The sequence below is a fragment of the Dermochelys coriacea genome, chromosome 9 (assembly GCF_009764565.3).
Source record: "Dermochelys coriacea isolate rDerCor1 chromosome 9, rDerCor1.pri.v4, whole genome shotgun sequence".
Taxonomy (NCBI): Eukaryota; Metazoa; Chordata; order Testudines; family Dermochelyidae; genus Dermochelys; species Dermochelys coriacea.
The window spans coordinates 59495265-59510268 of NC_050076.1; the positions used below are offsets into that span (position 1 = coordinate 59495265).

The 15004-nt window shown below is 44.4% G+C and overlaps 1 protein-coding gene across 4 annotated transcripts in view; it reads left to right on the forward strand.

Annotated features, from left to right (window-relative positions):
- The window catches only part of FAAH2 (fatty acid amide hydrolase 2), a 38774-nt gene extending 24656 nt beyond the window's left edge, over window positions 1-14118 (forward strand). For 2 of the 4 annotated variants that reach the window (XM_038417017.2, XM_038417018.2), the window contains 5 exons: window positions 3630-3747; window positions 6676-6795; window positions 8984-9095; window positions 10506-10700; window positions 12276-14118. In XM_038417017.2, coding sequence (XP_038272945.1) covers window positions 3630-3747; window positions 6676-6795; window positions 8984-9095; window positions 10506-10700; window positions 12276-12451 — 721 coding nt within the window. In that variant the 3' untranslated portion in view covers window positions 12452-14118. Of the gene's footprint in view, window positions 1-3629; window positions 3748-6675; window positions 6796-8983; window positions 9096-10505; window positions 10701-10874; window positions 11056-12275 lie in introns of all 4 variants that reach the window. The other 2 variants (XR_005294974.2, XM_043493001.1) reach the window with 2 other exon arrangements.
- Window positions 14119-15004: the final 886 nt, after the last annotated feature.

Sequence of the window (15004 nt, forward strand, 5' to 3'; positions counted from 1 at the left end):
CGACCTCTTGTACAACGCAGGCCACAGAATCTCACCCACCCACTCCTACGAAAAACCTCACCTATGTCTGAGCTATTGAAGTCCTCAAATCGTGGTTTAAAGACTTCAAGGAGCAGAGAATCCTCCCTCAAGAGACCCGTGACCAATGCTACAGAGGAAGGCGAAAAACCTCCAGGGCCACTCCAATCTGCCCTGGAGGAAAATTCCTTCCCGACCCCAAATATGGTGATCCGCTAAACCCTGAGCATATGGGCAAGATTCACCAGCCAGATATTACAGAAAATTCTTTCCTGGGTAACTCAGATCCCATCCATCTAATGTCCAATCTCAGGGGATTAGGCCTATTTACCCTGAATATTTAAAGATCAATTAATTACCAAAATCACATTATCCCATCATACCATCTCCTCCATAAACTTATCGAGTAGAATCTTAAAGCCAGATAGATCTTTTGCCCCCACTGCTTCCCTTGGAAGGCTATTCCAAAACTTCACTCCTCTGATGGTTAGAAACCTTCGTCTAATTTCAAGTCTAAACTTCCTGGTGGCCAGTTTATACCCATTTGTTCTTGTGTCCACATTGGTGCTGAGCTTAAATAATTCCTCTCCCTCTCCTGTATTTATCCCTCTGATATATTTATAGAGAGCAATCATATCTCCCCTCAACCTTCTTTTAGTTAGGCTAAACAAGCCAAGCTCCTTAAGTCTCCTTTCATAAGACAAGTTTTCCATTCCTCGGATCATCCTAGTAGCCCTTCTCTGTACCTGCTCCAGTTTGAATTCATCCTTTTTAAACATGGGAGACCAGAACTGCACACAGTATTCCAGATGAGGTCTCACCAGTGCCTTGTATAACAGTACTAAAACCTCCTTATCCCTACTGGAAATGCCTCTCCTGATGCATCGCAAAACCGCATTAGCTTTTTTCACAGCCATATCACATTGGCAGCTCATAGTCATCCTATGATCAACCAATACTCCAAGGTCCTTCTCCTCTTCCATTACTTCTAATTGATGCATCCCCAACTTATAACTAAAATTCTTGTTATTAATCCCTAAATGCATAACCTTACACTTCTCACTATTAAATTTCATCCTATTACTATTACTCCAGTTTACAAGGTCATCCAGATCCTCCTGTATAATATCCCAATCCTTCTCCGAATTGGCAATACCTCCCAGCTTTGTATCATCTGCCAACTTTATTAGCACACTCCAACTTTTTGTGCCAAGGTCAGTAATAAAAAGATTGATCCCAAAACCGATCCCTGAGGAACTCCACTGGTAACCTCCCTCCAGCCTGACAGTTCGCCTTTCAGTAGGACCCGTTGCAGTCTTCCCTTTAACCAATTCCTTATCCACGTTTTGATGTTCATATTGATCCCCATCTTCTCCAATTTAACTAATAATTCCCCATGTGGCATGGTATCAAACGCCTTACTGAAATCAAGGTAAATTAGATCCACTGCCTTTCCTGTGTCTAAAAAAATCTGTTAATTTCTCAAAGAAGGAGATCAGGTTGGTTTGGCACGATCTACCTTTTGTAAAACCATGTTGTATTTTGTCCCATTTACCATTGACTTCAATGTCCTTAACTAATTTCTCCTTCAAAATTTTTTCCAGGACCTTGCATACTACAGATGTCAAACTAACTGGCCTATAGTTATCTGGATCACTTTTTTTTCCTTTCTTAAAAATAGGAACTATGTTAGCAATTCTCCAATCGTTCGGTACAACTCCTGAGTTTACAGATTCAATAAAAATTCTTGCTAATGGGCTTGCAATTTCAGGTGCCAATTCCTTTAATATTCTTGGATGAAGATTATCTGGGCCCCCCGATTTAGTCCCATTAAGATGTTTGAGTTTCCCTTTTACCTCAGATATGGTAATATCTACCTCCATATCCTCATTCCCATTTGTCATCCTGCCATTATCCCTAAGATCCTTTTTAGGCTTATTAAAGACTGAGGCAAAGTATTTGTTTAGATATTGGGCCATGCCTAGATTATCTTTAACCTCCACTCCATCCTCAGTGTTTAGCGGCCCCACTACTTCTTTCTTAGTTTTCTTCTTATTTATATGGCTATAGAACTTTTTACTATTGGTTTTAATTACCTTTGCAAGGTCCGACTCGACTTTTAGCCTGTCTCACTTTATCCCTACATGTTCTGACCTCAATAAGGTAGCTTTACTTGCTAATCCCTCCCGTCTTCCACTCCCTGTATGCTTTCTGCTTCTTCTTAATCACCTCTCTAAGATGCTTGCTCATCCAGCTTGGTTTACAACTCCTGCCTATGAATTTTTTCCCCTTTCTTGGGATACAGGCTTCCGATAGCTTCTGCAGTTTTGATTTAAAGTAATCCCAGGCCTCTTCTACCTTTAGATCCATAAATTCTTCAGTCCATTCTTCACTTTCTGGCCAGCAAGGCATAATATTTGATTATTCTGATTACTCCTTTCATGTGCCATATGTTAAGTAACTGGTCCAACCTGGTTGATGACTCAAAACTAGTCTATCAAGAGAGGATATCTTAGAATTCAGGTTGCAGAAATCTTTAAGTCTTCACAGGGAAACTCAGGGACACAAATGTGCAGCATCTTGCACGACAGATTTGCTTCTTCAGCAGCGGTGCCAGCTTGGCACCTGACACTGGGGTTAGTCTCTGTATCGGATCTCCTGTGTGCAGGTGCCATAGGCATTGACTCCCCACAGGCAGTCATCCCTCCCCCTTGTGAGTGGTATACATTCTGTCTATTTGAAGCTTCACACAGGGAGTCCTCTACTGCAGAGTTTTGGTGGGAGTGAAAAATACTGATTGAATAGCTCTCCTCACAGGGCCCAGAACGTGGGAAATGGCTTAAAATAAATGCAAAGTCACTGTACAGTATCTTATAGGTTACTTCTCCCTCCTTCCTGGCCAGATTCTTACAGCCGCTCCACCTCATCCCAGCCATCATGACCCTTACTGGCTGCTCTTGGATCCCTCCCCTTGCCCTTACGTCAGCACATTCAGGTGTAGTCCTTTAATTCCAGAAGACAAAAGCACACTAGCCAGTTGGGGGTCTGTGCTTTTGCTCCCTGAGGCCTCCCTATCCTGTATGGAAGAGAAGAGACTGAAAGTTTGACAGCACACAAGCACAGACTTCCAGCTGACCACAATTATTTCTGCAGAGGCACTAGTGGTGAAAACAGGGAAATCTTGTAGGTTCCTCTACCCTGCTTCTGCCCCTTTAGCGGCTCATTGCTGCACATGGTCCTTTACATGTCTGTGTTCAGCTTTGTGTCCGCACTGGCTGTCCAATGCACATGCTGAATGCTGTTCCTAATGCTTGCTGTTGGTTGAGCGATCTAATATGAAGGGGCATCTTGGGAGGCGAAGATTTTCTTAAAACAAAAAAGAAATGTGGAAACTGCTGACCCAGTGATTGTGTGACACTGAGGCAAGCAGCCAGAAATATTTAGTGCCAACACCTATGTATTTGTATGTCCGTAGCAACTGTCTCCTTTCTAACATGACAGATATTGTATAACATCCTGAGGAACTTTAGCAAGTGTGTGAGCAGTGTTTCCATCTAGGGAACAGCAGGAGATGGAGACTTGTGACCCAGGTAATGTTCCTTCCACTGCAGGCTGAAGCTGGATGAAAAGGTGTCACTGGAGAAAGTAAAATTCTACTGCATGGAGCATGATGGGGGTTCAGTTTTCGTGTTCCCTGTGGACAGGGAAATTCTTCAGGCCCAGAGAAAGGTAAGAGGGACTTGGTTATTCAGGCATTCAATACCATGGTGAGAAGCATGGTAGACAAACCTGGAGGGAGAGGTTCAGAGAGTCAGTTGGATAAGAGATGACCTGCTCTACTTATGTCTGTTCTATCTCTTGTTTATCATGGCCCTTATATGTTAGTGCTTTTGAATGGGATGCTAATCAGTTAAATCAAGAGCATGCTGGTAGGAAGCCTGAGATTAGCTATGATTAAGGCTACATTTTAGTCACAGGTATTTTTAGTAAAAGCCATGGACCGGTCACGGGTGGTAAACAAAATTCACAGCCCATGACCTGTCCATGGCTTTTACCCATGACTAAATCTTGAGGGCTCTGGCGGGAGGGCATCACGGGTTCTCGGGGGGGGGGTGGTGTGCCACAGAACCCCCACTGGTGCTTGGGGGAGGGGTTGGGGCTGGCAGGTTCCCTACCTGTTCTGTGTGCCTCCCCGGAATCGGCGACATGTCCCTTGGCTTCTAGGCGGAGGCGCAGTCAGGGGGCTCCGCGCGCTGCCTCTGCCCCAAGCGCCGGCTCCACAGCTCCCATTGGCCGGGAACCTAGGAGCTGAGGGAGGGACATGTTGCCGCTCCCGGGGAGCCCCGCAAGGTAAGTGCTACCCGGAGCCCTCACCCTCTCCCGTGCCCCTGCCCTAACCCTGAACCTCCTCCCACACCCAAATTCCTGCTGCTGCTGTGGGGGCAGTGGCGCAGTGGCCCGAGACTGCCCCAGCAGTGGCTGGTACAGCTGGTCCAGGGGCTGTCCAAGCTGCTCAGGCGGCCCCCAAGCCAGCCGCACCAGTCACTGCAGAAGTCAGGGAGGTCCCAGAAAGTCACGGAATCCGTGATTTCCATGACCAACTAGCAGTTTTAGCTATGATGTAAGTCATAAACCAGATGAATTTGGTTGACTGTCTAATCTCCAGTGGAAGTTTGTTCACATTATATACTCCTGGAGGAATTCTGCACCATTGCACATGTGCAGAATTCATGTGTCCAGCAGAATTTTATTTTTTTTTCTGCAGAAAATACATTCTGCTCCAGAAATACTGCAATTCGGTCTTTCACCCACCAGAGGCAACTGTGGCACCAGAACAGCCAACAGTATGAATGCAGTGGGCTGTTCTGGTGCCACAGTGGCCTCTGGTGGGCAAAAGGAGGAACTACAGCACTTTCTGTGAAGAAAAAAATTTCTGTGTGCGCGCAGTGGCACAAAATTCCTCCAGGAGTACAAGTTCATCACAGCACCTGGCCTGTTAGGACAGAGTGGGGCATATGGGGCTGCTAGGGGGGTCACAGACTAGAGTTCAGAATGGCTAGTCGGGGGGACAGACTGGGGCGTGGGCTCAAGAGCTAGTTGGGTGACAGCGTTGAGCCAGGAGCTGAATGGGAATGGGGGACTGCAGAGACCCATCGGGATATGGGGTGTGGGGACGGGGGCAGATGTGCCTGACAGACTGGGAGAGGCTTGGGATCAGCCAGGGTCTGCATGTGGAAGGCTGCCCAACTTTCTAACAATCCTGCCCCTGCCCCCTGAAAAAAAAATCCATTCCATACTTCTCCCAACCACACCCAACAACCCTCCTGTTTCACACCAGGCTCCTTCCCTCTCCCTCAGCTCTTCCGTTACCCCGACACTCTCTGACAGTTCTGTATTGTAATTTAAATGAATTACTCAAAGTTCTGCATTAATATGCCTAGTAAGGAATCTAATTGTCAAAAAAATTGAGATTTTTTTTTTGGTCTGTATTGTTACAGACATACTTGCTGACAGGTATTTTGAAATAAATTACCAAAATAATTGATACTGGTATGATTATATTGTGTTATTTTGACAAATAAAATATGCAGAATTTTGAGGAATTTTAAAATATTGTGTGCAGAAATTTTAATTTTTTGGCACAGATTTCCCCCAGGAGTTAATTAAATTATAAAACCTACCAAATAATTTGTATCATTGTCAATATCTGCACAGAGGAGAGCAGGACTGAAATAGCCAGGGCATATTACAAATTGAGATTGTAGTGCATTGTCAGAGTTGTATACAGGAAACTTGACACTTATTGCATACATCATTAAGAGATGGGATCTGACCTAATGGTGAGCCAGTAGCACAGAGCTAGGACACTGCTGCTTAGGTCCTGTCCTTCAGATGAGATGTTAAACTAAGGTCTTTTTACTTATTTCTAGTACCAGTTTATGTGGAATCTTAAAGATCTAACAGTTCTAATGTCTAGCTTTTGGACAAGTCATACATGCAGAGTGAGCCATGAGTTCTTTACACAAGAATAGGTTGTTCAATGTTCCTGCCAAATTCCAGTTTGGATAATTATATTTTGCCTGCATAAAAGTCTCCTTGTTTATATTGTGGAGATTCTTTGGGATTTTTTTTTTAGAAGAGAAAGAGCCATAATACTAGTCATAAAAATGTAATGTTTATAAAATCCAAGGGTAGATATGGGCCACAGCTCTGTGTAGAATGCCTTTCCCCTTTTGCTCTCACAGTCTTTGCTCAGTAGAGTGTTCTACCGCTGTACCTGATGATGAAAGATGCTATATTTAAAAAAGTCCTGTTCTATTCTGGTCCCCTTGATGCTAGCTTTGGTACCCTGACTTTGTTCAGTTGACAGCTGCAATGGGAATTTTCTAGGGAACATCTGATCTTCATAAAATGGAGCAGACTCTACCTGTTGGCCTTGAAATATGGAGACTTGCATGCCTTGGACTTGTAGTACCCAGCTACATACTAGAAATGGGGGGGGTCCCCATCATGTGTGACAACTCTGTGGGCTGTGTTTGGCCCACTGGCCTTAGCTACCTTAGCTTTATCCAGACCCACCAATTTCTCGTTGCTTCTGAAAGTAGTGAAATATCACATAACATGATGGATACGCTCTTCCCCTTGTATTTCCATAAGGTGGTGGAGCACCTGGAGACTCGGTTTGGGATCCAAGTTCAGCATGTAACAATCCACAAGATGAAGTATGCTTTCCAGATCTGGTCTGCTATGATGTCTTCCCGGGACAGTGATGGGCAGGTGCGTCCAATTCTGACCAGGACACAAGCATACTGCAGCAGAGAGGAGGTCATTTGTCAAAAAAGAAAAGGAGTACTTGTGGCACCTTAGAGACTAACAAATTTATTTGAGCATAAGCTTTCGTGAGCTACAGCTCATGGATGCACCGAAAGCTCACGAAAGCTTATGCTCAAATAAATTTGTTAGTCTCTAAGGTGCCACAAGTACTCCTTTTTCTTTTTTTGCGAATACAAACTAACACGGCTGCTACTCTGAAACCTGTCATTTGTCAGTAGACAGAGAGGGGGACATGTACATGCTGGATAGGTTTTGGACCCAGCTGCATGTCTCCCCTCTCCTTCTACTGTCTCGCTCCCCACTTCTACCTCTATCTTCCTGTAACTTTAAGCATTATTCACTTGTCAGCCGCTTGTGAGGTGACTGTAAATCCAGTGATCTAGCAGGTGAGGAATCCCTTTTAGCATTCTTGCTGTGGCCTTTTCTGTGCAAGTCCTTACAGACTCAGCTAAGCAGATGGTTTTGTAATTCACTAGTTTGCTTTCTTTTCACTCTTTTCGCTGTCAGCAGCAGCGGGGTGATGCAGGTCAGGACTGAGGTGCATTAACACTGCTTGGAAGTGGAGATGGGCAGGACTGAAACTAAAGATGCTGTTGATAAATTCTATAGTCAATTGCTTGACACACTTTGCATAATATGAATTATACTTGAGACCAAATAACCAATGTCAGTCAGGTTTATTGCTGTGAGCCAATAATAATACAGTACAGGAAAAGGGTTTTATGTGATGCTGGTCTCCAGGAGCATACCCGTGCAGCGTTGTTACAGTCACCTTACGCAGAAAGTCTGCTCCCAGAGTTACATGCTGGTTAGTATCTATAGGATGATTTTACAAGTTGCATATTCCTTTAGATGTCACTAAAATTCAACCCACCAGTTTGTCGCAGTTCCTTAACTTGTTCTGTTCCTTTCGTTATCTTTGTTTTGGATACTAGCATTCCAGGTTCTGGTCCGTGAAAGTACCTTCTTGGTTTGCACCTGGGTAGAACAATCATATGTGTTGTCCTCTTCCTTTGGCACATTCCAGTACTTGTCCATGAGAATAACTCCCTATCAGTTGCTATGGTAAAATCCTCATAGATACTGATCCTGACAGCTTTCCTATCTACCTAAGCTAAGGTTTATGTCAGGTAATGCAAGGTGTTATGGGATACTTACCGTAAGTGAACAGGATTATAGTATAGGTATAAACCAAGTTAGGTTATATAACTGCTATGATATTTGTTCTTAATGCTATTTGTGCTTAATGCATACTCATGTGTATATATGGTGTGGATGATGTATGTACTAGCCAGCATATAGTGGTCAACAGTGCTGCAAGTTAGTGTTAATTTTCATTGGCAGGTCTGTGTTATACAGCTTTTGTATTATAATACCTACCTGCTCTGTGGTTTGCTTAAATTGCTGGTGTCCCTCTTCTCTCTCACTCATTTTATTTTATTACTTCTGAATCTTCTTGGTGTTTGTCCTGAGCTCCAAGCACTGTACAACAGTATTTCATGTCAACATCCCATAGCATACTTAATGGGCTACATATGCAAATAGCAAAAAGGCTCATCTCCCTGAAAGATACAATCCCAAGCAGCCCTGCCATGTCCCCATTCCATCAATCTTCCTCTTCTCCAGATCCAAAGAGAAAAGCACTAACATTCATGTAAAAACAGTGAACATCCATAAAAAATATTTACTTCTGCCCCTCTTATTGCATCATCCGGGGTACAGCATCAGAAGTAGACAGTGCCAGTGGTTGAGCACCCTCCTTGCTGATGAGGATTTCCCCACAACCAGTATAAAATCTCCCTGCCAGCTGAAAATATACCTCCTCAGTTCCTCCTTTCTCCCGGATGTGGTGGGCCCGTCAGTTGGTTTAGCAGTGCGTGGGAAACCTGCCAATGCCCCATGTGAGTCTTGTATTTAACAATACTTTTCTGTTCAGCTATGGATGGGGATTGGTCACTTTTGGTGCAGTATGTGGTCTCCTCACCCTGCTCAGCAGAGAATGCAGATAATCTGGTGACTGTGATCATGCTGCTGGTAATGAGGGGTTCAGAGCTTTCTCTTATCCTGCCACTCACTGCATATTAACTACAACCCCCTGCCAGCATTGATGTGATGTGTGTGTTAATTGCAGGAAGCACAGCTGTTCACAGACCTGCTTGGGGATCATGGGAAGCCTGTATGGCCGCTGTGGGAGCTGATGAAATGGTTCCTGGGGATGTCTTTGCACACCATCCCAGCCATTGGTAAAGTCAAGCCATCTCATTTAATGGGGCTTTCTGTTTTAAAACATAAATAAATCCAAGTTAAAATGAATCTGCAGTTGTTTATAATCCTAATTTACAGCCTGTGGCTATGAAACAAGCTCTCTTTGTAAGATTATGATAGTTTGGCCAGTGTTTGGTCAGATTCCAACTTGGGTAAATACATTCTGCCTCCTTAAATTCCTACCCAGCTCTTCCAGTTGGAAAAGGTATTCTTCACATCCTATCCTAAACAATAGCTATGTGCTGTTATACACAGTTGCCACATTCCACCCAAAAGATTGCTGCATTTAACAGGGCATGAGTGATTGTACACATATTATAGCATATACAGTGTTAGAAGTGATGTAGCACTTGAAGGGGGTAAAATATATGTATGTTTGTGGCATATGACTGAATAGAAAATATTGGGAGCTATGGTATAGAGTTAGGTGGGAGTTCTGTTTTCTGGCCCTTGAGCTTTTTACTGGAATGTTCCCTCTTCGTTCCAGTTTTGGTTTGGGTTTTCTCTGGGCTCAAGGCAGGTAAAATTATTTCAAATCTCTGCAGACACTTGCTGTATATTATTAGAAGTATGCATATGCCAAAGATGAAGAGAAATTATTTAGGGTGATTCTTTGCAAAGGAAAATGTAAGTGGCATATTAGGAAAAACTTCTGAATGCTGAGGTCATGAGGTTATCTGGCTATGGAATAATCTCCTGAGGGAAATGGCAGAAACCTCGTTGCTTGAGTCATTTAAAACTATATCAGATAAAACATTGGACAGTGTATTGTAGGGTGTAGTCTCATACTGGCAGATTTTGTGGGAAGCACAGGGAAGAATATATCAATAACCTTCTAGAAATTGTACAACGAAAAGATCTGGTGGTTCTAGTTTCTCATCTGAGTCAGTCCATGCTTCTGGGAACACATCTCAATGGGCAGGGGATGACATGCTCCTGATGACACTGTGAGAAGACAGGAGTATTTTCTTTCTGACTCCAACTTAGAATGTTTCTCTTTAAAACAAACAAACTCTTCAGGTGCCTTACATAGAGCTGTTTGAACCCCTTCAACCTTGAATTCTTTGCTATTACATGTAACAAATGTGGTTCTTAGACATCAAAGAGTTAATATTAATCTTCCCAGCTTCTTTGGTCAATGTGGAGAGGAATGTCGCATGCAATCATCCTGCATGTATGGGCAGCACTTGCTCTAGCCATATGCAAGCCAGGAGGGAAACAGTCTCCTCCCACCTGCTCCTGGAGCAATTCCCATGCTCCCATGTCTAGTCTCGCTAAGAAGGGGATATTTTCCCACGGTGCTTTGTAAAAGAGACTACACTGTGTGATATGCTGTCTCTTGTTTGCCTCTCTGGAATACCGCATATATGTTTGCTTTTGCTCTATAGCCCTGGCGCTGACAGAGAAGCTGATGAAACTCAACCCTGGTGGGAATGCCAAGCTGGTGAGCATGGGACACAGCCTGCGGACTGAGATGATGAACTTGCTGGGGACTGATGGGATGCTTTTGTACCCTTCCCACCCCATAGTGGCACCTAAGCACTACTCTCCCTTGGGGATGCCTTTCAACTTCGCGTATACAGGTGAGCAGCCCTTGAGTGATGGGAGACAAGCTGGCAATCTCAGCTGTGCCAGAAGTAATCGGATAGCGTAGCACTATTTCAAAAGGCCTGTTCCCAGTAGTGAAAGCATATCAAAATGTGGGGTGGGTCTCATGAGAATCTTTCCTTTTAAAAATTGGGGAAATGTATTCACAGGTTCGAGAGAGCAGTCTAGCCATATGCTGTCTCACCCTGGAGAATGTGAGAGATGGCAATCATAGCCTCTAGCGGGATGCGCTGCGCCTCTCACTTGTGCTGCAAAGCAGTTGCTTCCAAGCAGTGGTTGTGTTGGTGGTCTCTTGGCCCATAATCCTAGATGGGGAGCTCTCTGGAGCAGGTCTGTTTTCATTTTACTCCTTTGTGTGCTGCTTTGGGCCTGCTCAGAACCTCTAGGGGCTACAGTAGTGCTACTGCAGTGTTCATTCTGAGATGTGATTTTTCTGGTTACGCATCAGGAGACTTATGCAGATGCTCTGCAGGAGCATTTCCCTTGCATCTGCCCATTAATTGAAGAGTAAACTTTTAGAAGAGTGGGAGCAGAAACCCACTTATGTTTGGGATGAACTCTTGAGTTCTTGCTTCTGTGTCAAAGGAGCCATGTAAGTGCTATCTGAACACAACACTATATCCAGGTTGACATGGGTGGAGATAGCAGTGTGGATGACCCTACAGGACGTTTTAATTTGGGGCAGTTACCATGCTAATGGAGTTGTAGCCTATGACAGGTGCTTCTCACCACCCTGTAAGTGATGGACAGTGTCTACAACCACACTTTAAATCCATGTGGTATTTTTGGGCCTCCTATTGGTGATGGCCATTTGACTGAAGTGTGATTGCAATAGCATGGGAATCCTCATATCAGGGAACCTAACTGATCACCTTCATCCTCTTTACAGGATGGGTGTTAAAGCTGTATCACATGTGCCCCTTTCTAGTGAACATCCAGGGGTTGCCACCCATCCTGAGATTTCCAGGATTTGCCCCATTGATATGCTTTGCATGGCTTTCTCAAGTCTTGAGTCCCTTTGTCTCAGTGGTGCACTATGATGCAGTGTGGTTTTGGAATAACATGACACTGTATAGAACATCATCATGAAAAAGGCCTCTCGAGGTCATGATCTTTTGATGCACTGTGGTGATGTTGCGCGACTGTTGTCATCTCATGTGATGCAGTAGTTTGACCTTGTGAGACAAACAGTTTAGTGGCACTTGTAGATCCACTGCTAGTTGGAGGCTCCAATATGCAGATTTATCATTAAAATGGGCAGATTCCTAGATTCTAAGGCCAGAAGGGACCATTGTGATCATCATTCTGACCTGCTGTGTAACACAGTATAGAGAACTTCCCTACATTAGTTCAAACTGGAATTAAATCAGATCTTCTAGAAAAAACATCCATCTTGATTTAAATATTTTCGAACTGTCTTTGCAGTCTGTACTGGGTCAAACTCACTGCTTACCCTGTGAACTCTCCAGAGGCCACAGCAAGTGACTTGGGTGAGGACCAAGGATGGAGCACTTTGTGTCTATTCTGATCTGCCCTTCTCTTTCTTTCAGCTGTTTTCAATGTCCTGGGCTTGCCTGTCACCCAGTGCCCACTGGGCTTGAGCAGTGAGGGACTTCCTTTGGGAATTCAGGTGGTGGCAGGCCTGCACAATGACCATCTGACACTGGCTATGGCTCGATACCTGGAGAAGACTTTTGGCGGCTGGGTTTGCCCTGGAAAATCATAACGCTGAATTCCTAGGACCCCCTCATGGCAGGAACACGGAGACAATCCTTTTCCCAAAAGCTAGCAATGGGCATCGGTGCCTGTTTGGATCAGAACAGTAATGGATCAGAACAGTAATGCTCCCTCCCACACAATCCAAGCTCCTTTTTGGAGCAGCGTGGGCAGGCTAACCCAGCCAGGACCAAGTGCTCATTCTCCTCCAGTCAGTGGCCAGGTGCTACTGCTCGAGCTCATGTTTTCAACTGGAATTTTCTCATCTTCCGGCAGACGATGATGGGAGAAGAGCGAGTGAGTATCCCCTGCCAGCTTCTTTCAGTAGGAACCTCAGAGTTCTCATGGATTCTGAATGGAAGGCTCATGACCTTGCTGGGGGAGGTGGTAGCATGTGCCCAGATTAGGTGGGCTGCCATTGTGAGACCACTACTTTTTATTTTCAGTTATTTTCTTTCTCTGTTATGTTTGCCTCTTAAAGACAAAGGAAAGGGACAGGGAGAAGGGGCAGGCTGGACCGTGGGTACTAAAGGGTTATTTAGGGAATAATCTTCCAGCATGGTGCCTGCTGAAGAGCAATGTTCAAAACTCCCATGAATGTGTAAACTTGCTTGCTGTGCAGCTGGGATGCTCTGCTTTCTCATTCACTGCCTAACTTAACTGTCCATGAACAACAGAGTCACTGGTTACCTGCAGCCCAGCTGAGCTGAGTCCAAGTGAATGGGTTTTGTACTTCCCCCACTAATTGCAGAAGGGAAAGGGGTTACATGTGGCGTGTTTCTGCTTTAAAGCAGTTAGCGCCAAAGGCAGGGCGCCCAGCCTGGTAGCACCACCTCCAGTCCTTCATGCACAATTGCTCCTTCAGGGCAAAGGAAGCATTGGCCTTTGACCTGCACACTGCCAGCCATGGGGCTGAAACCATTTGGGCTCAGAGTAAACTGTTGCTGTAAGAGACCTGCTCTGCTGGGATCAGTATTGCACCAGAAAAGGGGAGAAGACGTTTCTCCTAGAGTCATGAGATGGCTTCTCCAGCTTTTCCTTTCTTTTCCACTCCATTGGGACAGTAGATTGTGACTAAGCTGCGTAAGTCTTTTCCGTCATCCCCCTTCAGAAAAGTGTAACAGTACTGCTAGATGTAGAATTTTGTCCTCCCTTGGCTCTGGGCCCTAATTTCATATGGCCCCCAAGAGGGTGCGCACAAGCACTGCGGGCTACCAGCTATCTCTTTTGAGCAGTGGTGTATGTTTATCAAATGTAAATAACTCAGCTGGTATTAAAGAGATTGCATCCCTCCAGTTCATGGCATAACTGTGTCTCATTGTTGAAAGCTTGCAATTGTTGCCATATGGTCCCAGGTTTTGTGGTTTCACTGGATGTCACCAACTAAATGGCTTGCGCTGAGTATGTTCCTGCACAGGAGACTCCAAAGAAAACTGAGGACGCTGTTCCCCTGACCCATGTCCCAGCATCATGGTGGTGTGCTATATTTCACATGAGATGTCAATTGAAGCCGTTTCCAGTTGTGGTCTAGCTTATCCAAATTCCAGCACGTACAATCACATCAGTGTGTGAACTCAGTCCATGTTTTTCATTATGTCTTCTTTTTAACCCTTGTTCTATTGTGGTGTTTGTGGAGTACAGTTATCACCCACTACTCCAGAGGTGGCAGCATTTCAGTGGTAGAAAAAAAAATTGGTTATCTTTCTAAGTTGTGAAAAAACAAACTAAAATCAGCCAACACTCCCTGATGAGTGTCTCCTTTAGTTATTCCCCTTGTTATTGAACAGAACATTTTAAAATCTTGCTTCTGGTATTTGACGGTTACCATGTTTAGATTCAGTCACAAGTCAGCAGTATCTATTTGTTTGAGAGGCCAAATTTGTAAATGTTGCAGATCATGTACTCTGTGCACATACTCTTCACTTTTTATTTAACCCAATGCCCTAATTTTGGTCATACCCAGCTACTTAGCTACACTTAGATGTGACGTGTTGTTACCCCCAGGGTGCAGTCTGGGAACTGTTGGAACCACTGTGCGCCCTAACAATTCATCTGGGTTGGCCTCTCACACTGCTCTGCTACCAGCCAGCCTCTCCATGCCCTGTTATCACCCAACGCAACAGCAGGTGGTGCCAAACATCCAACTGAGTTACCTGGGGGCTTTACCGAAGCCATTTAAGGATCAACTATGGAAGCACCAGCTCCCCAGCCTTGCACCCCTACTGGAGTATAAACCCAGAATTATACTGCCTTGCACTGCACAGGGATCTGTATGCAAGCTCATTAAATTAATCTACTTCCCCCTTGATGTGGAACAAGCTGAGATTTTCCCAGACACTTCACTCAAAAACACACTGGTTAAGATAAAACAAGTTTATTAACTACAGAAAGATAGATTTAAAGTGATTATAAGTGATAGCAAACAGATCAAAGCAGATTACCTAGGAAATAAACAAAACCACAAACTAAGCCTAATATACTAGACAGATAGGATTTGAATTAGCAATATCTCACCCTGACTAATGATGCAAGCAGGCTTGCAAATTCTTGAGGCATAGGTTGC